This window comes from Lonchura striata, chromosome 6 (assembly GCF_050655825.1).
Source record: "Lonchura striata isolate lonStrDom1 chromosome 6, ASM5065582v1, whole genome shotgun sequence".
In the NCBI taxonomy this organism is placed as follows: Eukaryota; Metazoa; Chordata; class Aves; order Passeriformes; family Estrildidae; genus Lonchura; species Lonchura striata.
This window is the reverse complement of record NC_140708.1, coordinates 27,284,479-27,311,667: the sequence shown is the minus strand read 5'-3', so window position 1 is coordinate 27,311,667 and position 27,189 is coordinate 27,284,479. Positions and strand designations below refer to the sequence as shown.

Sequence of the window (27,189 nt, the reverse complement as noted above, 5' to 3'; positions counted from 1 at the left end):
TCTTTGTAAACCTGATTTCCCATCACCCTGGATGACAGCAGGGGGAAGACAGGAAAAGAAGAGGTCCAACTTCATACTTCCAAGGAAAGACAGCCTGTCTGGGCACACCCTGTATCATCCAAGTATCCCAGAGGCTTTCAAGCCCTCTTGCCATGGGAGGCCAGTGCCATCCCTGCAGGTGGGCAGCACCTCACCAAGGACCCCCACACTTAAGAGTAGTAGCCCTGGGCTTCTAAGCAGACATTTCCTTCTTTTTGAAGGTGGATGGGAGTCCTTGTTGTCCCAGTGAAATTGCTTAAGTCACCAAGCAAAACCACTAAAAATAAAAGCATTTAATGTGGTGTTTTCACATAACACACAGAAAGGCAACAGTCTGCAACAGTACTGACATAGCATATATAAATAAGGACAAAGATTAAAAATACTTTGGAAATGATAGACTCTGGGAACAGTTAGCGGCTGCTCTGGGAAGAGGCATCCTTATGAGTCACTGCACAGGGCAAACAAGACACATCCAAGCATGACTAAAATTCTCCCGTGCCTGGGAGACAGCAGAAATGCATTGGGACAGCCACAGCCGAGCTCCGAGGGGCAGAATCTGTCAGCCACCACCATCCACAGCACGGCGAGCCCAGCACCACAGACTCAAGCCCAGAGCACTAAATCCCTCCCAGGACTGGAGACAGCACCCACCCCCTTGGCAGGTAAGGCATCTGACACATGCAGAAGGCCTGGCCAATGCCCCGTAGGTAACTTTCCTTAGAGCTGAACAAATCTCAGCTGTGCCAGAAGCCAGACAGAGCCCCTGAGCTAGAGCCATCACTGAGGGGGGACAGTGGAGAGTTCCATTTGTCTCATCTATATGGGAGCAGTGTACTTAGTTTTAGCCACAAGACTGCCTTGCCAAGCAGTCACCCATGCAGAGAGGTATGAGATATGCCAAGTAGGGACAATGGGGAGAGGAGGAGTGAACAAATGCTTCACCCAGCAATTGCCCCAATGCAATTAAGAGCAGAGATAGCAGGAGCAGACCCGGCTCTCCCTGTGCTGCCACTTGACCTTTGTCTGTGCCTCATCTCTGCTCAAAGGCAAAGCTGAGATTCCCAAGTCTCTGCTAACAGTAGGCTGCAGGAACAGGGCAGAAGTGCAGTCAGAAAAACATGGTGCCCTTTGGAGAAAAGCACACAGACAGCTTCAGCCTCTGGAGGGAATGATTACAGACACATCCAAAATGCACATACTACTACCACAGCAAACAGCCTCTGCCCTTCCTCACAGCATCATCATCAGTCTGGTCCCTCAAGAACCACAGCCTTTCTTTGCTGTGACAGAGGCTCCTAACACCAGCAACTCCCAACTCACACATCTACAGTCCCTTACCCCCTATATTTTCAAGGCTCCAACTTGGGGTCAGACTGGGGACAAGCATCCCTGATAAAGTACCAAAAACCACCCTTTGTACCGAGCAGCACAAGGACTTGTATCTTGGAAAAAAAAAAATCACAATTTAAAAAAGTGGCAAATTCCAGCTAAATTGCACAGGGCTCCAATGCCCTGTTCTGACAGCTCCAGCCTATCAGACTGAACTCCCTGTTCATATCCCAATATTCACACCTCCTGCCACCAGTTGTTTCAGAAAGCTGTCAAGAGCAGAGCTCTAACTCCTGCTGGCTGCTGGTCTTAAAGATTAGAAGACAAATATAATTGGATTCCAGAGATTATTTACTTTGCTAAGAAGTGTTTAGATGGTCGCCCAGCTGATTAAATTTTCATTTCACAATAGCAACCCTGCATGTATCCTACCTCAGAGTGCTTGCAGACAGGTTCTTGGCAAGACTGGCTTAGTGCTCCAGTAAGACTTAACGAGACTGCTGACATTGGCCAGCTGTGATTGGGGTTTATCCTGTACCTAGAAGGTTTCATCTCATTTCTGCAGCTCCAACCAAAGAGCTGAACCCAGCTTCAGCCCTTTCCCCCAGTTTAGTGATTAATCAGCCAGTTGCCTTACCAGCCATTCAGATATCTTGAGACAAAGCCTTTGGCACCATTTGCAGCAGATCACAAATGGATGGAGCCCTCTCTCACCTCTCACACCGTTTTTCTCTTTCACACACAGCCACAAGACTCTGCCTGCCCCAGGCACCTTAACTTCCAAAGACTAGGCTGTTCTGCCCCAGACAGCCTTTGCCAGCCTCCTGCTCTCCTCAGCTTAAGCCTTCCTGGGTGAACACAAAGCCAAGACACTCCTTGTTCAGAACTGTGCCACTGAAACATGAAGGCAGTGAGCAAGGGCTGCCTCCAGCTCAAGCTAAAATAGAGGGATGAGTTTACTGGGGAAGCTGCTTTCCCCTGGCCCTACTAGAAAAGATGGCATTCAGAGTCTCTCCTTACAAGCCCATCCCATGCTCTGTACCATTTGTGCACTTCAGCCCTTTGGAAACAGCAGAGCAAAATGGAGCCAAGAAGAAGCAGAGAAGGGCGTGCCTCCAGAGGAGGACTGGAAGCTTGGATGTCAGGATGTGGGTAAGGGTTACAGCCCATCATTCTCACTGCTAACGGGGAAGGAAGCAAAAACAAGCCAACATGTTAAAAACTCAGAGCAGAAAAGCAAAAAAATACAGCCTAGCAACATTACAAGAAAGCTGGGAGTGCACACAGGGCCCTGCAATGAACAGGGCTCTCCTTGTAAGCAAGCACTCCAGCTCTTCCCAGAGTCAGCAGGTCAGACATGCTGCACAAGTTTTGGTTAGGTAGTGGTTTGCCCCATAGTAGAATGAAATATAATTTATATACAGAAAGAAACAAATCCCTGCAATCCTTGCAAAGGTCCAGTTTCAGGAGCGCTGCTGTGTTGCTGAGGGTTGCTGTGAGCTGCAGCACTCCCTCTCAGTGCAGCACATTTTCTATTCACAGCTTGCGAGGCTGGGCAATCCCCACCCATGCGTTGGCGCGAGGCGATTCAGAGGGAGGATGAGTCCTTGGAAAGCAGGCGGGCTCGCATGCGTCTGCAGGATCCCTGGAGCAGAGAATGAGTGCAGTTGAATGCTTGAGACACACAACACCATGCAGAAAAAGGCTGACATTCTCCCCCTTGAAGACCCTTCCCTGGTGTCAGCCTCCCACACCTTTTGTTAAAGCTCTAGGTGAGGCAGTGAGCAGGGAGGAACAAACGCAGCCACTGGTCTTGGGCTGCACCAACCTCTTGTCCCACTGCCACCCTGACAGGCTGTTTGTTAGCACTACCCTGTGCTGCCAGCTTCCCTCTGTTTCCTGCAACATCCAGCCTGCCAACTCACAGGCAGAAGGGCTGTAAGACCCTTCAGGGTGTGGCTTCCAGCATGTCACCTGCCTGCAGCTCGGCATGGAGCAGACTGCTACGAGCTGGGGCACCACAGCTGTCACAGAGCCTTGAGTGTGTGCTGTCACCTCAGCAGGTTTCAGCACACCAAGTTCCCTGCAGGAAGAGGAATGGGGGGTAAGGGAGAGTGTCTCACCTCTTTCTGGCCTTCCAAAGACTTCAGCTTTGCCTGGGACATATGAGCGGGAGAGCCACACTTCTGCAACTGGACAAGAGAGGGCAACAGGAGTAGAGAGCTTGGTGAATGAACTGGCATCCACAGCCTTCCCTTGGAGCAGCCTGTACCACCAAAGAGCATCTATCACCCAAATCCACTCTTGGTTTGTCTGGGCCAAGGGACAACCCTACTGCACACAGGCATCAGGCTTTTTACAATCTGTGGAGGAGGATGAGAGAGAGGGAAGGGGGCATAATACAATGCCCCAGGGCAGGACACAGCCAGAGAGACAAGACTGGAGTAGAGGCTCAGCACTGTCATTGCTGCTCTGATGCTGCCCTTGCCATCTGTTCTGCTCTCCTCAGAGCAGCTTCTCAGGACCTTATTTTATCATACAGAAGAAACTTGGAACCCTTCTCTTGGGCAGAGAACAGCTCCCCAGGGATTGCTGAAGTTGCACTCAAACTCCCCTCACACTTCCCCACCAGCAGCTTCAGTGCTGGGAGCAGCTCTTACCAGTTGGACGTTCTCTTTGCTGACCCGCACAGGCTCTGGTGTGGAATCCCTGCTCTTCCTCTCCAGGATAACTGGAGTTCCCAAAACTTTCCGCTGTTGTAAGAAGAAAGGGCTGTTGGCTAGTGCTTAGAGTGAAAAGTAAAAAAGAAATGGAAGGAGCAGGATGCGTTGCTCGTAAGCAGTTGAATGCTGGGAAAGAAAAAAAGGAAGCCAAGCTGGGACAAAGATTGCAAAGCAGAACCACTTGAAATATTACACCACTAGGCTAAGCCTGCCTGATTGTAAAGAGTTTGGGAGCTGACCTGAGGCCTGGCCAGGAGCCCAGCCTGTCAAAAGCAGGTACATGCTGCTGTAGGGCAGCCCATAATGTGCTAAAACCTGTACTAACATGCTAGACTTCATTACTAGCTCCCTGTCAATCCCCATCTCATCTCAGGAAGCAATCAATTCTCCAGAAAGTTGCATAGATCCTACAGTCATGTGTTTCAAGTTAATTACACTTTACACTAACAAGGCTTATTGTCACTCTGCTGCCTTTTCTGCCCCAGTGGATCTGTGTTGTTTGGCAGGCAATACTTTGAGGAGTCCCTACCGTTTGAGGGTGTCATTCAAGGCAGGGCAAGGCAGAAGCAAAAAGCAACATCAGAAATTCACAGCAGAGAGCAAGGGTCAGAGGCTGCTTTCACCTTAATGAGGCCACTGAAGGAGCGCGAGCGGGTGCGTCGTGGTGCTGGGGACATGGGCACATCAGAGCCAGGAGTCAGAGCAGTTGGATGCTTATTAAACTAAGAGGAAACATGAGGGCAGTATGTTAGCACAGATATACCTGTCCCTTACTGCTGCATGCAGCTCTACCTGCTGTCCCAGAATCCAGTTTCTCCCCTTCACCCCCTAAAATGGAGGAGCAGCTCAGAACTGCAGAAGGAAGAAAGCAGAGGAAGGCCACACATTCCACCCAGGATTACAGGGAGTTTGGGTGCAAAGGTGCTTTGTGCTGGCTACCAGATTAACCAAAAGTGGCAGATGTTGGGAGCAGAAAGAAGACTGGGCAGCAGCTGGAGGCTGGCAGCCACGACTGGTGCTGACCATATTGACCAGTCTGTCTGGTGCAGCAAGTTATCTGAGACCAAGAGACCAGTTTGTCCACTCTCTGCAGGCAACAGGGGAAGAAACTTTTCCCTTCCTGAGGGAGGAAGATCAACAAGGCCATGATCAGGACTGGGAAACTGCCGGCTAGCAAGTTCTTAGCTTGAAAAACAGAGCTTAAAAGTGCTGCTTGGTACAGCAACATCCAGGACATTTCCTCCTGTCTTCTTACAGCTTTGCCCCTTACACAGCCTAGAAGCCACTTTCCCCAGCCTGCCCAGGATTAGGAGCAGCTCTCAGGAGGGCCCTGTCTTTAGCCCTGTGCCCAGGATTGTGCTGACAAGCACACCCCAAGATATCTTTCTTCCCCACATTACCTGCTGGATAAGCTTCTTCTTCTTTGCAGAGTCAGGCATATTGTGGACGTGGAGGAAGAGCTCCTTCAGTGCCTCCTCCGTGCGCTGCTGGGTCTCCTCCTGATGGCAAGAGTCCAGCCGGCTTCGCTTCTGAGACTTGAGGGGCTGCAGCTCCTTGGAGCCAGAAGATGTCAGCAAATCCAGGTCGTCCTGGGAAAGCGGAGACAGGAGTCGCTTGCCATGCTTTAATCCCAACGAGCCACCCATCTGAGCCAGGCTAGGACAGTCTCATGAGCTGCCTCAACCCCAGTGAAAGCACAGGACTGTGTTTTCCCTACCCCTCTGCAGCAGCACTGCATCAGCAGGCCCTGTGCCAGGAAGAGGTGACAGCAATACAAAGGTGACCCCATTGCTTCTTCCCTCCCCTCCCAGATGCGAGCTGCAGAAGCCATTCCAGGCTTGAGAAGGGTCAGTGCAGCTCCTTGCCATGTATCTTCCTTCTTCTGCATCTATATGAGGCAGGGAAGCATTTTTTGGCAAGACACAAATGTTGTCCCAATGGCAGCAAGTAGCCTTTATCTCAGCACTTCTGCCAAGCATCCTGGCCATGGCAGCAGGCATGTCCGTCTGTTTGGAAGGAGCAGCTCTGTGAAAAAGCAGGTGCTGCATGTACTGGGCACAGGGAGCAGGTTTGCTGCTAAACAGGGGCTCGTAGTTTGCTTTCCCTGTGCTTTTGATTAACAGATGCTTCAACTCTGTCCAATTTCCCTAATGCAGCCGCCTGCACTACCACACCATATGCTTCCCTTGCTCCTGCCCTCTGACGGATCCTCTTTCATGACTTGGTTGGTTTTCAGCTTGTATCAGTCACAAAGATCCCTTCACAGCATCACAACCTCTGCCCTTTCATGGTGGGCAGATGCTGCGTTTGCTGGCCTTACCTTTGATGTGTGGGCTCTGGACCCCAGATAGTGTAGCCTGGCACACTCCCGGATGTACACTGGAGCCTGTGACAATGAGCAGAGAACAGGCCAAATGTTTGTTTAACATCTTTGGTCTTGGGGAAACACTGACTCCAGCAAGAGTTGCTTTTCAACCATATAACACAAGCCACTGGTATCAAAACTCAGCCATTCTGGGCAAACAAAGCCATGGAATTTGATGTTGTTTCCCCCACCCCCCACCCCACTTCTGTTCACAGTATCCTTTACATGCAGACATTCAGCATAAGTGGAACTCAGAGTAGGGAAAAGTTCCTGTGGAACCCTGCTCTAAGTAATTGCCCCAGTTCTGAGCTAGCCAAACAGGGCCCAGACAAAGAAGGTAGAAAGAGAACTCTCCACAGGAGGACTCTGCAGTGAGCAGATGCCTCCAGTGACCAGGAAGGCCCTGAGAAGTCAAGAGACTGCTTGTTGTAGAAACATTTCCTTGGAGGAACAGTTGAAAGCCCCACACTTCTGAGCGTCCTACCCAGCACCCTCCTCAGAGCTGGACAGTGCCTTTAACAGGAATGGGCTGATGACCATTTGCAGAGAAATTCCCAGCAAAACAACCCACTGCATCAGGTATTCTGCTCTTGGCAGCACTCAGGCTGGACAAATCCCTTCCATTTCCTTCTCCTGCCAGAACCCAAGTGCAGCCCAGTGTGTACCTGCCCTCGGGAGCCAGGTTTCCTGCCGGGCAGCAGGTGCTGGTGTCCAGCAGAGGGAAGTGTTACACTGCACCGTGCTGCTGACCTGCCCTGGCAAAACCATCTCCAGGGCTGCCTGCCCAGCAAAGACCTCCTCTCTAGTCACTACAGGAATGGTTTCTTGTAGAAAGTCTCCTTCTCCTACCACAGAAGAGAGCCTACAGAATAGATACTCAACCTGTGGGATGTGTCTGGACAAGGGGCATTCAGTCTCCTGGTGATGGAGGCAGGAGAGCAAGATGCCAAGCACACTCACCTTGAAGAGTTTCTGAGAATGTTTGATCATGAAGGTCACTCCATTGTTTAGCTTTGTGATATTTTCCTGAAGGTCATTTGCTGTCACCTGGCAAGGGGACACAGCCATCCATTAGAAGGGGAGGAGGAGGGGTCACTTCTGGGACACAGACACACACAGTGCCACAGCAGGAGATCTACTTTTGAGATGACGGGCAGGCAGGGCTTATAGCACACCAAGAGCAGAGCTCACTGAGCCAAAGCTGCTCTGAGAGGAGAATCAGATAACTCTGTGGTGAAACAGTTCACCAGCAGCATAAGAAACCTTGAAGAGAGATCTGCAAGGTTTTTCTGGAGCTGACATTCTAAGAAAAAGCATGACAATGCTATGTTTTCAATTTTACTGAAAAAGAAGATGCATAATTTGCAAATGAGACCCGTGGCAGGTCTGGGCTGAACACTGGGGCTGAGTCCTGCCAGGAGGCTCCCACCTCTCCATCACAGCCTCCAACCCTCACATCATTGTGTCAGTATTTAACCTTCTCAAACCTTTGTTTTTCCCCTGCCAAGCCTTTGCTTTTTACCTTGCAATATCCCACCCACAGACACTGAGGCATTGCTCACATTTCTGGGCCATAGGATGTGGGGTGCAAACATGAGGGCAAGGTTGTGGGCAGACATCTTGTTCTTATCCTGCTTCTTGGCGGTCTGGTAGAGCAAGTCCAGCAGCAGTTTGAGCAGACTGCGGTTGGGAGCGGGAAGGATCAAAAACAGCAGCTGGAGGGCTTCAATCTGGCGCTCTTTGTCTGGAGTGCTAGTCTTATTCCCCTTCTCATCAAACAGTGTCAAATCTGCCAAATCACAAGGCAGAACATGAAGGACATACATTACCTTCCCTCAGAGCAGTCTGTTGCAAGTGCTTATCCTTTCCTCTTCATACACAGATCTCCTACAAACCCCTGCACAGTTCTTGGCCTTCCATCTCTCTTCCCCTCAGCTCCCAAGCTCCTCACTTGATGTGTTAATCTATGCTACTCCTCCCACAGAACAACAGAGCTGCTAAGAGCTGTGATTGCTTGAAGGTAAGATGGAGGAAGTTCACATAAGGTAGTTCAATAACAGTTATTAAATACATAGAAACCACAACTTGCTCAGAACCCCGGACACAAAACAGATGAAGACCCAGGTTATCACTGGGATTTACCAGTGTGGTATCTGAGAGGATAATGGTCTAGACAGACTTGGTCTGATTTGTTAATCAGCTCCAGTCTTTCCATCACCAGGCTGAGGTGGCAGGAAGACTCCTTTTAACACTGCCTTTGAGGAATACACTTCACTGCCTAATGTGCTTTCTAGGAGACCAATTCCAGTTCTTCTGCCCATCACTGCCTCTTGCTGCCCACTCACCTGCAATTTTGAGGTGGGCATGGAAGTGCTTGTGTGTCAGCAGCGGCTCTGGTAGTTCACCCAGGAACACCTTAAGTAGAGTGGCCACATCATTGGAATGAAACTCCCCAGAGTCCAGGTCAATATCAGTACCACTGTTCAGAGCATCCTTTAGGATCTGTTGCCTGATGCTGTTGCCTGGCACTCGAAACAAGCCTTCTGCTCTCAGATCTGCTCAGCAGAGGGGAGAAAAAAGGGCACTGAATAATCAGAGGCTGATTTCCCACCTTCTTACTAAAGTAGTTCCCTCTACTTTCCAGAGCTTGACAGCAAACCACAGTGAACTGCATTCAGAGACATGACTTCAACTGTCTCCCATCAGTACAGAAAGTCCTTGTACAGAGGGAAATAGACCAACATATCTGCTAGGCAATTCTGAGGAACAGTTGCCCAGTGCAGTCCCAAACTCCTGCTGCTGGAGAGCTCAGAGCTTGTCACTCTGTTTGCACTAGAGACCTGAGGTGGGCCAGAGAGGTACCCATTGGGATGGGAAGACAGCAAACAGAGCCACTTACTTTTGTGCAGGTACTCGATTAGCTGGGAAACCTGTGCAATGCCTTCTTCTGTCAGCGGTGAGCCAAACACCACCCCCTTCTCTGCAGAACAGAAGATAATGTGTTTAGGCAGCTCAGAACCCAGCAGCCACTGAAATTAATGCTCCCCAAAGAACAGGATTTCCACATGCAAAGAGCAGTGTCCCAAAATGCTAAGGGTGAAGATCACAAGGACCCTCACAGATGTGAGATATTACAGACACTCCAAAATAAGTCACTTCATCTCACCATGCTGTACTCACATGGGCTTCATCATCCTTGCTTCTTACCTCATTTTAATTACAGTTGTTATCAGCTAAAGCAAATATTCTTTAGCCCTTAAAGAAAAAACAACACCAGAACAGATGCTTCAGTTTAAAATGGCATATAATCTGCAAGCCCAGACCTTATGAAAAGAGCAAAGTGGGAAAGGCAGATGTAAGAGCCTGGACAGCCCTGGTGCCTGCCACACTGGCACACTCTACACCATGAAAGAAATGTTCATATTAATCCTCACTGTGGCTTGACATGAAGTGGAGCAGAAAGTAAAGTTGCAGCTATGAGTTTATGAGAGAGGCAAATAAGCACTACTGGGGAGAGCAGACATAATCTGACTGGCTCACACTAGCTTCCTTTTCAGGCATGGGTAAAACATGGAATTTCCTCAACCCAGTGAATCTCTCTTCCATGTCAGTTGCCCCAGTCTGAGTAAAGTATGAAAGCTGAACAAGGCAGAAAGAGACTAACAAAGCAATAAGCCGGGCTCCTCTCTTGGAGTCTGTTCCCATTTCATGGGATTGAGATTGGCCATGAGCTGCAGCTCCCAAACTCCAGTAAATAACACAGGTTATAGTTCCAGAAGATGGAAGCAACTAGCTGAAAGGAAGGAGATCCCTGCAGGGAAGGAAACATTAGATGAGAGATCTATTTAACTGAAGGGCATTTGTTGAACCAATGTAGAATACTCTTCTTGTCCACAAAGGAACTTCCCAGGTGAGACAGTGATTATCCAGAAGGACAGTGTTTTCTAATAAATGCAACCTTGCTACTGAATGGATTTTTCTGCCAAACACGCACAACCAGTATGATCTATCCCTCAGAAAGTGGAGACAACTCCCAGAGACTTCAGTGGCAGCAACCAGAACTCTGGGCACCACACTTCTTCCCTCAGATGTGTATAAGTTTGGACTGGAAACAAGATACTGGATAGACTGTACCACAACATGCTGACAGGGACTGAGACCTGGAACAGGTACAGAGCTGGTTTGCCCTGCCCTTGTACTTAGGCTTAAAGAGACAACAGATATAAGAATATTCCTCCCTTCTCCATGACCAGACTGCCAGGACCATGGGTCACTTCTGAGGGCAGGCTGGACATCTGCACCATTTGCCCTGAAGGTTTCTCTCCTTACTGCTATAGCTGATAGCCCAGCAATCCAAGCAATGCATTGGCTGGTTTGATAAAAGTTATCTCCCCCACAAGCTTTCTCTTGCTTTTTTTCTTCCACTCTAAAATCTCATTTTGATTTTACTTGCTTTTGGTCTCTTGTACTACAGATCTTACTGCTCTGTGGTGTTGATGCTCACAGCATGTGAGAGAGACCTGGTTAACCCTGTGCACTTCTCTAGCAGCCATCCCGTGTAACTAAATTTATTCCTCCTGAAAAATGTTCTGCTTTCTTCCAGGACTTCTGAAATACATGGTAAGCCACCAGGAATTCCAGCCTCCTGTTAAATCAAGAACTTTCTGACCTCACTCTGATAAAGCGCATGCTTCAGTCTTGTAAGAGAAAGGAGGGCAATGAGAGCTCTTGATCCACATGAAAGATCTGAAAGGTTTGAGTGCAAAGGGAGAGAATGATCGGCAAAAGATTTTTGTCCTTGAAGAAAACTAAATTCATTAGACATTCAACAGATAGAATCAACAGTGGCCAGGAACAGAAGAGGAAAATACATCTTCTTGAGACATGCAGGGCCTGACAAATTCGATTTAGTTTTGAAGTCAGAAGCTGGTACCTGAATGAGAATTTGATTCTCAAAGAAACTTGAAAGACGTGTCTGGAGAATGGATGCTGCATTACAAAGGATTAGATGTTATTGTACCATTGCTTCTGAAACTAAGCAGCAGCATGAGATCGAGTTTCCTGATGCTTGAAGAAGTTGTAAGTATTTGCAGTTTGATCAGCTCTGAGCTCCATGGTCCTTGGCCTCTGGCTTTGAAGAAATAAAACTTGTTTATTCTAGCTGGTCTATAACATGAAGAAAAACAAATGATGGCTCCAAGATTAAACACACAGTACATGAAACTGATTTTCTCTGTAGGCACAAACTTCTTTTTCTCAGAGTTTGGCCAAGGAGTTCACAGACAGTGCCTGTCAGTGCTGGGAGACACTGCCGTTGCAGCCTGGGAGTGCAGCCAGCAGACTTGGAAACATCTGCTAGCTGTAGTGACACGGCCATGGAGACATCTGAGTGGGGGAAAGCAGAGCTCTTGGGGAAGAGAGTTAGCAGGAGACATCAGGTCTGATAAGAGCAGTGCTCCAACAGAATACAGATAATTTAATAAAAAAAGTGAAAAAGTGAAAAGCTCACCAGCCCCTGCTGGAAGGTTTTGACAAGAACATGGGGGTTTCCATACACACTAACAAAACACTTTCAATTTGGTTACTCACTCACTTCTGTTTGTCAAGTGGCAAGTGCTTGAATTTAAGGTGTCCTGCTACTCTCTGGGATGAGGGAGAAGCAATAATAGGTATGAGCACAGTCTAACTGCAGTTTAGGGAAGGTTTTTTTTAGCAGAAAGACCTGTCATTATGGAGCAGCAAAGTAAGTCATGGCAGTATTAAGTAATTCTCATCTAAGGATGCTAAAGGACTTGATGTCTTTTATTTTCCTAGGGTGAGTGTATGTACCAGGATTCTTGATGGGTCAGACAGAAGTGGAGAGCTGAAACTGCCACCAGAAAATTCTGCCTGATCAGTGGGGCTGCAAAGCTTGTCCTTATGAAACATAGTGCAGGAATAGGCTTGGTAGGATCAGAAACACTTAAGAGAAATTATGAAATGGTTGAAGATAGAAAAAAGCTGTAGTCAAACAATGCCATAGCAATAGCTCCCTTCTCTGAGATACTCACAATAGCAGAACTGCTCAAAGGAAGGGGAAGACTAATCAGAAGTGTTCAACCTCAGGCTGCCAACATCTGAAGGCAGCTCACAGCTTCTCTGCCAGCAGCCAGCCAGTCTAAGCTGGGAAACCAGAGCTGAGGAGGAATGTGAGGGGCCCAGATGGAGGCTGCTTCTGTCTAGATGAGTGAGAAGGCTTAACTGAACTTATCAGGAGAACCAGACTTCCCTTGAGTGTGGGCAAAGGTGGGAGAAGACACACACACACCTAGAACACCCTTTTAGTTTCAACAAAACAGAGTGGTAAATACCAGCCATTGAAGAGGAAAGGATCTGAACACAACCACGCTCAAAAGAGGAACCACGCTCACCCTTCTGTGAAGGGCCTGGGGCTAATGTTTCACAACCAAGACAGCTGAACTGGAGAGAAGATAAGAATAGTCAGTTTAGCAGAAGAAAATTCTGGTGGAATGCTTGTCTAAGACAGAAAGAGAGATATGTCACCTTCCTGAGTTGAAACTGGGCTTCATCAGTCAATCTGCAGAGATTTCTCAGTGACTCACTGGATTGGGATGTGGATCAGAGCAGCAATAGCACTTGGATGGAAGTTACTTACAGATTTCTGAGCTGCACAGTGGGCAGCTGACCACTGAAGCCAGCCTGACATACACCACAGCAATAATCCCAGAACAAGGGTATTCTCAAAGTGCAGGGAATTTCCAGGATCAATTTCCTGGCCTGTTTTATTGCTTTCTGGAAGTAGCATCCCCAAAGATTATGAAAACATAGTATTAAGCATTCCACAGGTTCAAAACAACAGGCTGAAAGTTTTGTAAACTAAGTGTAACAAATGATGACCGCATCACTCTAAAGGTGAGCACCAGACTTCATCCATACTCACCCTTGCGCTTCAGAGACATCAGAGAACGAAAGAATCCAGAGGCTGTGCTGTTTGCCCCAGGCAGCTTTGGGTCCTCCTCTCCCATTAGCTGGGCCAGCTCTGTCCCAGGCAAATCAATGAGCCTGGTAATGTTGCTGACAACCAGCTCTGTGAACACCTCTGGTTTTTCATGGCGCAGCTTTTCCACAAAGAAATCGGGATTGAAGATGATCGGCTGGCTGCGGAGGGAGGAGTCATTGCAGATGACAAAACTGCAGATGGCATCACTGAAAAAAGGGAAAGAGGAAAAAAAATAAAGTAACTCTTCATCACTTTGGTTTTTACAGCCAGCTGGTCTGCCCTGAAGGAGACATCTGCTGATACAGGAGCTACCAGTCTACACCAACAGCACTGTCTGACTTTGGTGAGCAGCACAGCACAGTTACACTTCTCTATGGAGAAAAATAATTTCTGGACTTTGTAGAACACAGCCTAAGACTAGCACTCCACAGCGTGATGATGACATAGGCAACACCCAATGAAAACTACATCTACATCTCTACTACTTGTTTCACTGCATCTACATCACACTAGCTTTGGCAGAGATCACACCCAATATTTTACATTAACTTATTACTTTAAGTCATAACTAAGTTTAGTTTTATCTCCCTTCCTCCCAAGAAATTTGCTCCCAGCAGCCCAAAAGTCTGAAAAACAATCTAAATTTTTTCATGGACAGCTTACACTCATCAGTTCCTATTGCCATTCTATCAAACCTACCTTTCTATCAACAAATAGGTAGTTCTCATGTCCTGGGACTTTGCTTGTAAGGTCATAAATGTGCAATAACACTGAACCCTCAGTTTTGCTGTGGGTGTAGTCAAATGCTTCCAGGCGACATGCTGTCAACCCTTTGGTTACTGCTGTCTGCCAGCTCTGCACTCTGAGTCTGAAGCAAGTGAGAACTTACTGTCATGAGCCATGCAAGGTCAGTCCTTGAGGACTACTAACCTTAGTAGGATCCCTACTAATTTTTCACCTAGATCATCCATTTTCAGCTCACCTAGTTCTTACCTCTTTGTCATCCCTTCATGCCCCTTATCTGACCTCCCTATTCTCTACTGACACCTACTTTCTTCATTTCACAGCTTCTCATGTGGCGTGGGAAAAGGGATGCACCAGAGACACTGCTCCGCTAGCAGGTACATAACCCTACCAGAGGATAAGTATATTTATTATATTGAAAATCAAATCAAAGAATTATCAAAGAGATACCTCATGTTAATCAGCACTCTTAATGCTCATACTTGACTTTAATCCAAATTTCCATCTACCTCTAGGTCTTCCATTACCATCTTCCCATCACTGTTCCAAACATTTTCATGTTTCTTAAGTCCACAGACTAGAGTAGCCCAGCTTGCTTCTCCCACCACTCTTTTACTTAAAGGTGAGGATTAGTGTAATTATTCTCCAGTCATGAGCTACTGTCCTGATTTCATACTCAGCTATTAAGTGACAGCCTGGCTCTGGGAATGGGTGTGCCAGTTCTTCCAGGGCTCTGGGAGGAGGATGCCTACCCACTCAGCTTGCACATATTGTGTATGTTCAGCCTGTGACATTCCCCAATCCTTTAATCATTCTTTAGCTCTTAAATAATACTTTCCACTCTTTCTACATCCATCCTCAGTTGTGAGCTCTTACTGGACACCATTTTCCAAGGGCAGCTGCCAAGCTGCCAAGTTAATAGGGATGCTGTGCTTATATACCAGGGATCACGTCAGTCCCTGAGATGCAGATGCAGGGCACCAAGTGCTCTGCTGAACACCTCCAAGCCCATAAAGGCTTTCCTTTCAAAACAGGCTTTGCTAGAGAAGACTGGAGCACCTTGATCTTCCTCTCCTCACTGCTGAAGGGTGGAGGCCATGCCACTGTGTTCAGACCATGCTGGGCATCCCTAAGTGCTCAACACAGCTGCCACCAAAAGCATCTGCATCCCACTGAACTCACATCCACTGGCTCACAAAACAGAACCACTTCACTACCAGTTCAGAGACCCCAGCAGCTTCCTGTTCTGATGCAAACTGACAGTAGCTCACCAGGAGGACATCAGAGCACACACTGGCAAGTCACCTGAACTCCAGCCCACCTCCACACATTATCTGTGAACCCAAGAGTTATCTGAGCTACTGTACATTTTTGACCTGAAATACTATCTCCAGGATTTCCAGGATGCCTGATCAGAATAACAGAACAGAATCTGGGACTCAGGCTCCACAAGAAGAAAGATGCTTGCTGAAACAAGAGGAAATGAGGCTCTCAGCAACTCTTGCATCGTGAGAATCCATACCAAACCCCCTTCCCTTTACACTGCTCTCCATGGATGCCAAAGACACCCTTCAAGAGGATGGAGAGGAAGAAGGTCTGCAAGGCAGACTGCAAGGCAATCTGCCAGGTCATCGAAAATTTTAGAAAGCTCTTAAAGGCTCCCAGCTGCCTGGCTCAGTGGCCTAGCAAGCACACTGCTGACTCCAAATGGGGGCCATATTTTGCTGAGCACCTCCCAGCCTGTTTTTCAGCAGTTTGTTATCTGCAATAAATCAAGACCAAAATGCAACAACTTGGTATCAGCTGCCAAAAAGCAATTGCCAATTGATCTGATAATATGCACATTTCATTGCATAGGGCTACAATGCACAAACAAGTGCCAGCTCTGCCCATAATGTGGAGCAAGCCCTTTGCTTGAAACCCATGACAACTCATTCTCTGGCAATACAGATCCTGAGAAGGGTTAATAGCAAGTGTATAGGCCCAGTGACCCTGCCTGCAATGATCCGTGCACTGTTATTCACTCACTAGCAGTTTTGTTTCCCCACAGAGAAGATATGCAAATACTTTGAAGCAGTTACATCAAGCATCACAGATTATCTCTTCCCTCTGACAATTCGATATCTAGATTCACAGAAAGAAAATTAAACAATTTTGTCAACTAGCACTGATTTATATGACTTCTCTGCACTGCCTGTGTTAGAAGTCTTACAAAGTCCAACAACATTTAATGCAAAAATAAACAGAAAAAAGTAAATTTCTTACATGAGTGCTGAGAGCTTTTGAAGAGGCATTAGGAAGCAGAGACAGGGAAAAGAACTTGCTCCTTGTTTCCAGCAACAAAAGAAACCTGCCTGTCCCAGCACAGCCTATGCAAATTCCACGCATGCTACGAGACACAAGGGCGCATTATTGGGTCTGAAAGGCCCCCTTGGCACACACTGGGCATCAGCCTTCACACAGGGACAAAACAGAAAAGAAAAGCTGGACAAATTGATTCATGTCTCTTGCCAAAGGCTGCGTAGCTGGAGTTTAACTGCAAATAATTCCTACATAGAAACCAGGGTTTTGAATTAGGACCAGCGTGGTATTAAGTGCTTTCTACCTGTATCCAAGAGGAATCCACAAAATAGTTCCAAGTCTACCCTGTGTTTACCATGAGTAAAGCCATGCAAACACATTCCCAACAGCATCCAAGCACAACTGATGTTACAGCACTGGCAGGACAACAGCCAAGTCCCTTAACTGCACAGTCCTGTGCCCAGAAACCTTGCTAGAAACACTCTCTGCTCCTGCCTTTCATACTTTCAGATCCTTTCAAAGACAAAGCACGTAGATCAGCCCCTCAGAGCTGGAAACAGCACCTGGCCATTGCTCCTTGCTGCCATTACTGTGCCACCTTGTGCCGTTCATCCACTTCAGGATTCCTGTTCCACGTTTCTCTGGATTCCCGTCCAGTTTCCCTGCCTGCTGCAGCTGGGACCAGCCTTGTATGCGCTTATTGTGATATGGCACTTCAATGAGCTACTTAATTTTGAAAGGTCACTTTATTAGCAGCTCTTCCTTACACAGAAAATTTGCTTTTGTATCATTATTGCTAATCAAAATGGAAATGTGAAGCAAGCCCCTATTTCTGAGCAAAGATAAAGCCCCCACTGGCTTTACACACAATAACCCTGCCAATCCTCACTGCTGCACACACCATAACCTTCAGAAAGAGCCATGTGCCCCATCTGCTGTTTTCATGTTAAAAAAGAGAGATGGATGTACTCTACCTACACTCACAGTTTATGTAACAGCAGCAAAGGGGAGACAAACATGTATTCATGGAGTTTATTGCTTTTTTTTTGCCTTGCTTGCAATTACAGAGTTATATTTTCTGTATGCTGTGATCTTTTACGACACGTCAAAAGACAATAAAGGAATAAATAGCTTCCTCTCCAGTCTCATGAATATAATCAAATCCCAATGAATAATAAAACCTTGTTCTAATAGGGTTGTGATTAAGACAGCAGATTAAAAAAAACTGGTCCTATATTGTGCTGAGATTCTTGCCATTCTAGTATCCTTCAGAGGCAAAGCCTGTGATCCCAGCCAAGCCACAAAGAAAGCTGTCTGTCACACACAACGTTTTTGCTTCAGGCATGACAGCCCCATCATTTCATGGGGAGTGGATGGTGCAGGAGGTCAAAATCATGATGGATCAATTAATCCCTAAGGTAACTAGATCCGGGCCAGGGAAATGCCTTGGAAACTAGGACAAAAATGAGACTTTAACTGCCCAAACCTGGTGATCAAACCTGCAGTGCAAGAGGCAGATTACTTCACGTGGCAGCCAGCTTGCATTCGGATAGGTGAGATGGAGCTGGTATAGTGGCTGTCATAGGTTTAATATTGTTCTAAGTCCTCACATGTGACAGAAGAAAGTTCAAGAAACATGAAATAGAGCATAAGGAGAACGGAAGGCAAGAAAGAAAGAAAATGAAGAGGTACTTTTGGGGCAAGGCATCAGCTGTGTTTGTCTAGCTGGGAAAGTGGATACCCTGAAAGCTAAAGATTTCAGAGGAGCCTTATGGGTCTAATTCAGTGGGCAAAAATCCACCTCCAGTGCCATTTTGCACACTTCATATGTCATCACCAAGGCCCTGTGCTTCAGACACACCACAGTAGACAAGTTTTACCACATAGGAGTAAAAGGATTAAAGTGCTTGTGAAAATAAGACAGATAATAGGAGAAAATCTCCCTGTATAATAACAAAATCTTTAGATTATAGGAACGAGCCATGCTGGTGCCAAACACTAAGAGCAGGGTGATAAGCAGGCAGTGCTGAAGAACACAAAACACGAACAATTCTCTGCCTGGCTAAGCACAAAGGGACATGGGACAGATGTGCACAGACTCGGATTTCCCCAGGGAGGAAGAAGTAGCATTGTCTCCTGCGTTGTGCCAGAGTAAGGAATCAATTAATGAGGATGTCTGAAGACAGTATTTCCAGAGCCAGATAGGAGCCATCCCAGATTTTGCAAAGAGATGAAAGAACCATAGTGGAGTTATGTGGAATCATTTTGAGAACAAAAGGACTAGAAGACAAATTATTTTCTAGATTAAAAAAGAATTTAAAAAAAAGTGGTCTAATGGGAATGGACTGCAGAGACATTAGAAGAGATTTCACAGTTAAAGTTGCTTTAAGGGCTGTACTTCAGACTGACATTCTTGTAAGATGGTGTAACAAAGATCACATTCAGGCTTCACACTTGGCACCCTAACTCTTCATAGGATGACTGATAAGCCTCTGAAAAATGTCAAGAAAAAACACACAGTAATTGCCCAGGGTTATACTCATAAGGTCTTCAGGGCCAGAGTCCTTTTGTGATGAGTAGACAGTGCATAGCACAGTGGGTGCCAATTCTTGCCTACTGTCTCTAGCCTTGACATAAGTAAGCCTTATGAGATATCACTGCCTTTTTAATTTTTGCTTTGCTTTCTTCACATTTAAACAGCTTACACAGAGTGATTCAGCCTTTTGGGTATGAGAACCAGATAATAATATACAATTTAAACAGCAAGGAGCTGGCTAAGAAAGCTGTTTTGTGATGGTGGCCTGTGCTCAATAACCTGGAGCTAATGCAACTCCTGGCCACCTTTTGGAAACCATGTATATTGGTTATCTGTGTCACTGCTATCATCTATGAATTCAAGTTCTGTGTCAGTAAAGGACTCAGAGTAGATCTTGCCAACACTGGCTACACATCTGTGACATGAACCTGGAGGAGATGGACCTATCTGAAAAGATAAAAGGGTTGGGAGGGTTGGGGGTCTGTGCTTTGGAAGAAAATGAAAATGCAATATATTACCAGCGTCAAAGAAAACAGCAGTAGCAAGACAGCTTGATATATGTGAAACATCAAGAAATTTGCATTTCAGCATGAAATTTCTCAGGTTTGACCTGAGTGATTCTTTGTGATATTTTTAATAATAGCCACTGGAATATTTTAAAGTCAATCAAGCAGTACTTCAATCAGCCATCACAACATCAGAGCATCCAGATGCCTTCTAGTGCTAGAGGGAAAGAACCAAGGGGTGCCTTAGAGAGAAGTGCACGTTCCCTGCATTGCTCCTCATCAATCTCCTTCCCAGTGCCACCACCCCAGGTCCAGGTGCTCCCACACTCTGTGATGGCTCAGCTGGCTACCCAAGACCCTGTAAAAAATGCAGAAAGGCAGCTACCACCAGAAATCCAGTAATTTTACATTAAAGATCTGCAAGCTCATATGTCTGCCTTAAGATCAGATTAACACAGTCAAACAGTGTTAAATAGGAATGCTGCTCTGATTCTTATGACTGCCAATGCATTTGTGTCTATTTTAATATAAACTCCTACTGGGAGCAGCAATAGAAGAAGAGCCTTAGATCCAATCCTGATTTCACTGAAACCAGCACCAAAACTGAATCTTTTTAGATGGCAGCAGCTGCCTCTTCTTGTTACTGATCTGCTCACTTTTATCACTGTGGCATTGGGAACCTCGGTCACAGCTGGGGACTCCGCTGTGCTCCGTGCTGTACAAACAGAACAAAGGCAATACCCTGTCTTTAGAGGGCTGAGAGCTAAATCTGAAATGAATGCTGGAGGGACAGAAAAGAGAAGGAATCCCAAGAGAAGAGGCAGCACTATCAGTCAGCATGACTGATAGAACTGAACTCTGCCAGCTTTTCTGCAGACACTATTAAAAAGGAGGGCGAGGAAGGACAGGAAAAATAATCAGGTCACACTGCAGACGTTTAGAAGAAATCCAGCTTTTGCACAAGGGGTGACATGGGACTGAGCATAAAGGAGGTGGTTTGAAAGCTATCAGGCAGGGACATGGGGCTGAGGAGGCAAGAGCTGAGCTCCATGGTTGGGAGTTGCTAGGGAGGCAGAGACAAGCCAGCAGTGCCAGGGAGCTGGAGAAGCTTGGCAGTGCCACAGGGCACTGTGTGGCACATCCAGACCCTCACTGCAGGGTGGGACACAGCCTGAGGAAGCCCCGCAGCCATTTCCCACCAAACATGTCTGCTGTATCCCCAGTGTGCTGGCGGGTACTTTCCAGTTGCCAATGATAGCATTCCTTTGCTCTTCTCATTTTAAACTGTCTTTGTCCTCTTTATTTCCCCATGTTGAGTGTACTGGATGGCAGCCAGTAACAGGCATGGCCCAGGCCTACCTATACCTCCTTGGTCTCTAGCAATCCAAAACTGCTGCATGCACCTCTGATTGTCACCCTTACTCTTGAAGGTGAGAGTCTTAGGGCATCCTTCAGAGGCAGGATGGAGTGCAGAGGCCAGCAAAGACACACCATCTAGATGTTTCTCAGTCCAGTAGCTCCAAGCTAGTGTCCCGGTCACAGAAGAGCTACCATCTATAAACAGCAACCACTAAACAATCACGTTTACTTCTGACACAAAAAATCAGGCAATTACGCCAAAACAACATAGCAAAGTTAACAAGCTATTGTAGCTACCACTCTGGGAACTGAGAGCAACCCAGCATATCAAGACAGATGTTTTCCTCCAGTCCTCCCACAGGATGATACCCAAAATTGGTAGCACCAGCTGATGCCCAGAACACATTTGGGAATCCCATGCCACCATCAATTGGCAGACTTGAGAAAAGCACCACAATTTGAGTACAGTGTGCTGCAGCACTCAGAGGTTTGCTTGACTGCAGTTGCTTTTTCTGGACTGAGAGGACATGGAGACCTGAGGACCCACAGCCAGTTCCTCACAGTACTGTTGGTGAGGACGAAGGTATCCAGGACACACAGCTCTTGCTTTTGTTCACTACTCTTCTGTAATTCCACAACACTCCAGAGGTGCAGTGAACAAGCTGCATCCTTGCATCTGTGTTTTGTATCACAGTGGTGTTTGCAAAGGATGATAGCACATCAAATCCCTCCTCATCAGCAATCCTCTGCAGACACCACTGAGTATGTCAGAGGCCACATCCCTTGTTCCAGATGTGTAAACTTCTACGAGCTGGAATTGTGATGAGGAACACCTGGATCCACGCCAGCATTTAAATAAGCTGGTGACATCTGGTCAGGGCTGCCGAGGCACACCGATAAACAGGCTGGGCCCGCCACAGAGCAGCACAGCATGCAGCACCAGAGAGGCAGAGATACACAAAGCAGCCCAATTAACTCACCAAACTGAGCAGTATGGGGGCCTAGGGCTTTTGAAGGGGATCTGGGTAGACCAGGATATCAAAAACTGGAATAGTGTACACAGATACCAGAATTCATATGACAATAACCTGTAGTGTCACTTTATGCAACTCTGGTGAGATACAGCTTCTCTGCACATCCCGTCTGACAGTTCTGGCTCAACTCTGTTTCACTGCAGAGCCCAGGGAACTGTGATATATTTATATATGCTCCAGGGGCCACTCAAGAGAATGCAGAGTGGCATGTGCGTGAGGAGAGCTCCAGGAACCCCCAAGAGCTTGTGAGGATGTTCCCTAAAAGGCTTCCTGCTCTCCAAGGCACAGAGAGCCACAGCATGCTTGTCTCCTGCTATAAGACAGCTTGCAAGCAGGGCTGTAGGAATGCCCATAAGGAAGTCCCAAACCATAAAGCTATGTTTCAACCTTGAGTATGAGCTCCAGAAAAACAAAAAGGAAAACTAATGCCATTTCCCCTGAGAAATTCCTGCCTCTGAAAATCAGAGCTGCCACAGTACTGTTCAAGAAGAAAGGATGTTTTGGCTGGAGTCCAAATTATTAGAGCTTTATAGGCCAAAAGCAAACACATTAAAAGTTCCTGTAAGCCAGCTGGCAGGCAATTATTAAGCAGCTTATCACATTCCCTGCTATCTATAGTTTCTGAAAATAAAATTTATGAGGAAATTCTAGATGGCTTAATTGCAATTACCTAGTGTAGAGGTGAGAAAGGCCAGGAGTCAAGGAATGAGGGTTTTGCACTTTGGAGAAAAGGGCCCAATGCTCTTACACGGTAAGTGTAATGAATTACCAGGATGAGAGGCCAGGGACACATAAGACCTGCGAAGCTTTGAAAAACTTCAGCCTATTTATCCCAGCAAGCAGCCACGTTTCCTCTCACTTCTCTGCCCATGCTGACTCCAAGCCCCCTGTGACTTGGGAACACAGGAACGCCATGTGTCAGTCCCTAGGCTCACAGTGCAGGTTTGGGACCAGCCTGCAGAGCAGCAGCACAGCAGGGCCGTGCTGAACCCTGCAGAGCGTAGGGCAGGGAAAGGGCCTCGGCTCCCTGCTCCTGCTTCCAGCTGGAGGGCAAGTGAAAATGAGACCCCACAGAACGAGCTAGGTCCAAAACAACTGGCACATATAAGGCCTCAGCTGTGACGAGAGGCCCAACCCAACACTCAGAGGGACAGTATTTCCAAGATGGACTTCAGTGCAACCATTTGACACTAGCCAGCATTTCCATGCTGTCCCATCTCCTTCCCATCTGTTGATGTCACTTATTAAATCAACACACACTGAGGACTTTTGACCTTTAGGACGAGGCATTTGATTTCCCAGCAGTGTCTAGTACTCAGTGCTTCAGTTTCAGACTGAACTAAATGCCCAGGCACCTTTAAAGGAGTGGTAACGAAGCTCTGTGACATTTTCATAGGCATGTAAATGTGCACACAGCAACAAGGCAGTGACCAGGCTGGCAAGGAGACCCAGACGCTGCTTTGGGCTATGTGGGAAGTAATGCTCCCCCTTCACGCAAACAGACAATAAACTGAAGTGTAGCAGAACAAGGATCCTGTTGTCAAAGCCCATCCCACCCTGGATGGGAACAGGACAGGGTGTTACATGCAAACATATAAAAATACTACAAATACAACATGGCCTTGAGTTTGGTTCAGATGAATACCTCACAAGACTTGGACTGAGTATGGGGTCAAACACAAATCTAGGTCTGAAAGATTCTCATGAGAGCTGTGGAAAAGGGAATGTGTGAATAAGATTGTCCTCAGCTCCCAGGCTATCTTCAGAGAAAAGTAGCCATGTGTTCAGACTTGGCTTTAACTCTGAAATCAACCATTTTTTCTGCCTGACCCTCAGCAAGTCACTTTGATTTTTTGCCATCAAGTCATGTTTATGGTGAACATTTTCCTATTTCCAGTAAAACACAGATGGCAACCGTGTCTCCTTTCATAACCTGTTTACAATGTGAGCTCTTGATGTCCAGTTGTGCAGTACCACTCTATCAATCCATTTTAGCAAGATGCTTTATTGCTTTTTCCAGCTTCTTCCAGACCCATTCCTTTTTCTCTTCCACTCATCCCACCCCTGCCATATCAAATGGCCGACATGAGTGCCTGGAAAAACATTTAGGCACTGCTTGAGTCGGACATTAAACGCATTCATTAAACAGGCAGATGTTTCTCTTTCGCAATTGAGCACTCTGGCACAGTGCAATCATCATTGTGAGTTATGAAGAACCAAGCAGAGGTTAGAGAGACTACAAACAGAAGAGAGACCCACACAAATAATCTTTTGTCATGTTCAGGAAACATTTGGTAAAGAGTTTAGGACTACCAGCTTTTAATTTCAGTCTTTAAGTCAGCATGCTATAATGCCACAAGCACAGCATGTAAGCTTTACTAGCTAACTTGTACTTCTCTCCAGACGAGAGGAAATGGGGGCAAAAGCACAAAAAAAAAAGCAAGCTTTGTGGCCTGTGTGGTGATAGACCAGCAAAGCAAGAGATTGATTTTCTAGCGCTACCTGTGGGTGACAGGCAGTGCTGGAGGAAAACTTGTACCTCAGGCTTCGCATTAACATAATCGCTTTTGGAGGGTGGGGGATAAAGAGCAGGAGAATTCATCAAGGACAACTGCCAACATAGGAAAAAAATAAATCCAGTCATTCAGGCTGATCCAGGCCATGTTAAAAATTCTTTATGCAAAAGGGCATTTTAAGTATCAGCTGTACTAAGCATATGCATCCCTTTACCAGGTCCAGCATTTTAGGCTCTCCCTGCCAAATACACTGCAGTGAGCGCCATCTCTTCATCCCTCCTTCCAGGGCAATGCTCTGCCCCAGCCCAGGCACCACAGCAGTGCCCCCAGATAAGCAAGTGCCACCTTGGGCCCCACTCAGCAGTGAGCAGGATGGCACCACTGTGAATCAGGCTGAGTAAGAGGCATCAGACCTCAACCGTATTTATTTATCCACAAGAATTACCATTCGAAGGATACTCAATTTGCAGCAACACACCACACATACAGGGCGAGAAAAAAAACAGAGAGGAAAAAAAAAAAAAAGATACTGCAGCCTTTTAACACAAATCCGACATAGCACTGTTCTAGCGAGGTGCTCCTGCAGCCCTTGCTATTCTATTACTGCAGGAACAGAATGGCGATGCGTACAGAAATATGAGCTCAAGGTGAATTACGTGAAGCTGACATCGCTTGTGTGTTTGGAAAGCCGGAATAACGCGGGTAGAGCAGACAAAGCAAAGGAGAAGGAGGGCTGAACGCGAAGCAAGTCGACATAGTGCCATCACCCTACCAAACCCCGCAACTGCCGAGCGCCGGCTCTGCGCCGGCCCGGCCGCAGCGCGGCGGGACCGGGCCCGCAGCAGAGCCGCGGGCGGGCACGGCGCCGTGTCGCCGCCCGGGAACGGCCCCTGCCCGGGGCGGGACCTGGCCCGCAGAGGAGCGGGCGGCGCTTCCCCGCAATGCAGCACCGGGATGCTGCGGGCAGCGCTCCGCCGCACAGCCCGCGGGCACCGCGGGCACACGGCTCCTGCCGCGGCCCCCGCGGGACTGCGCGGCGGCTCGGCCGAGCACCGAGTCCGACGGCTCCGTTAAGGCGCCGGGACACCGGCGGGCGGCGCGGCAGCTGGGACGGACAGCGCGGCTCGCACGGGCAGCGCCGCAATGGGCGGGCAGGGGCGCACAGACCGGCGGCTGCCACCGGCTGGTGCGGGGTGCCCGGCTCGTAGAACGGCGGCGAGAGGCCGAGGGGAGGGGAGCGCGCCGCCGGGACGGGGCGAGGGGGCGCCTGGGATCCCGCTCCTACCTGCCGCCGCCGGATGCCGGTGCTCCCGCCGCCATCTCATACCTGCCGCTCCGCCTGCCCATTGGCCCGCCGCACCTCCCCCTCGGCCCCGCCCCGCGCGCTGCGCCACGCCATTGGCCGCGGCCGGCACCGCCCCGTCGCTATTGGCCGGTTCGAACGGGCAACGGCCGATCCGCGCGCACGCGGGGGCGGGTGTGGGGGAACGGCCGCCCGTGCGGCGCGCGGCCTGCTGGGAGTTGTAGGCAGCAGAGCCTCGGCCGCAGAGCGGGTGCCGCAACCCCGCCACTGCAGGGCACTCACACCGTACCCGCCACTGCAGGAAATGCACACCGTACCCGCCACTGCAGGGCAGTCACACCGTACCCCGCCACTGCAGGACACTCACACCGTACCCGCCACTGCAGGAAATGCACACCGTACCCGCCACTGCAGGGCACTCACACCGTACCCGCCACTGCAGGAAATGCACACCGTACCCGCCACTGCAGGGCACTCACACCGTACCCGCCACTGCAGGGCACTCACACCGTACCCACGACTGCAGGGTACTCACACCGTGCCTGGCGGAGCCCATCCTGCGGGGGCCGCACCAAATGCTCCAAGCACGAGTTACACCAGAAACTGCAATTCCCATCTCGGCTTGAGTGTTTGTTATCAGCGCTCTCCATCAAGGACAAACAGAGAACACAGACACTGATGAGCAGTTTTATTCCCTTTTTTCCCTTTTTTCCCCTTTGTGGGTGAAAGCACCTGCAGTGTTCACAGCCAGGGGCCCTGTGCCCCTCCACACTTGCTGCACCTGCAGTACTCAGGTAGCAACTACAGAAACACAACTCAGAAACAATTTTAAGTCTAGAGTGGAGTGCTGAGGGACTAGGAATTAATATTATTTTAATTTACTAGATTTCAGGTGGAGTGGTCCCTTGGCATTTTAAAACTCCACACTTCATTATCTCTCTGCCAATCATTTCAGGTTAAACACCAAAGCTCCTGCTGCCCCAGGAGGGTTTTCCCATCCCTGCACTACTTCTGTGAGGAATCCCAACTCTGAACAGGGGAACCCCGAAAGGGCCTGTAGCGTCTTTCAAGGATGGGGTGGTCCATCTGGACGGTGGGTAGGCACAGCCCCATGGGGCAAGTCTGATTTTAACCTTTAAGAACCAGGGTGGGCATTTAGCCAGCACTGGGGGCAGCGTGTTAGTCCTGCCTGGCTCTCCTCAAGCTGGTATCTGCAAGGGTCAAGAAGCCTTTGTGACAATGTCATGCACAAGTGTAGCTCAGTACTGGTACTTCATAGTTTAAGAGCCTGCTGAGTGAAGAAATAGCCTTCAAGCCACATCCCAGCTTGAAGCAAAATCCAAGCATGTCTCCAGGTCCCCAGTTTGTGCCTCTCCAGGGGTAAAATAGTTGCAAAATAGTTGTGAAAAGCAACTGCAGGAGGCACAACCC

The 27,189-nt window shown here is 48.0% G+C and overlaps 1 protein-coding gene across 3 annotated transcripts; it reads right to left on the bottom strand.

Annotated features, from left to right (window-relative positions):
- Positions 1–317: 317 nt before the first annotated feature.
- On the bottom strand, positions 318–25,792 carry ARHGAP19 (Rho GTPase activating protein 19). Of its 3 annotated transcripts, none has more exons than XM_021536396.3 (12): positions 25,741–25,792; positions 13,400–13,665; positions 9,359–9,439; positions 8,805–9,014; positions 8,022–8,248; positions 7,420–7,506; positions 6,415–6,480; positions 5,495–5,683; positions 4,718–4,816; positions 4,032–4,124; positions 3,495–3,563; positions 318–3,016 (listed from the first exon to the last, which is right to left on the bottom strand). In XM_021536396.3, exons 1-12 carry the CDS (start codon positions 25,773–25,775, stop codon positions 2,960–2,962), a joined length of 1,479 nt encoding a protein of 492 aa, XP_021392071.3. In that variant the 5' UTR covers positions 25,776–25,792; the 3' UTR covers positions 318–2,959. The 3 variants fall into 3 exon arrangements, with proteins under 3 accessions (XP_021392071.3, XP_077640788.1, XP_085438792.1); XM_077784662.2 differs by lacking the exon at positions 25,741–25,792 and adding an exon at positions 16,469–16,626; XM_085582666.1 differs by lacking the exon at positions 4,718–4,816.
- Between the last annotated feature and the right edge of the window lie 1,397 nt (positions 25,793–27,189).

Excerpts from the sequence above, each read along its gene's own strand:
- ARHGAP19 (XM_021536396.3), bottom strand. The coding sequence starts at position 25,775 with ATGGCGGCGGGAGCACCGGCATCCGGCGGCGGCAG. Across the intron at positions 13,666-25,740 it reads CCGGCATCCGGCGGCGGCAG|TGATGCCATCTGCAGTTTTG; the intron begins GTAGGAGCGGGA and ends CCCTTTTTTCAG. Across the intron at positions 7,507-8,021 it reads ACATCCTATGGCCCAGAAAT|GTGACAGCAAATGACCTTCA; the intron begins GTGAGCAATGCC and ends TCCCCTTGCCAG.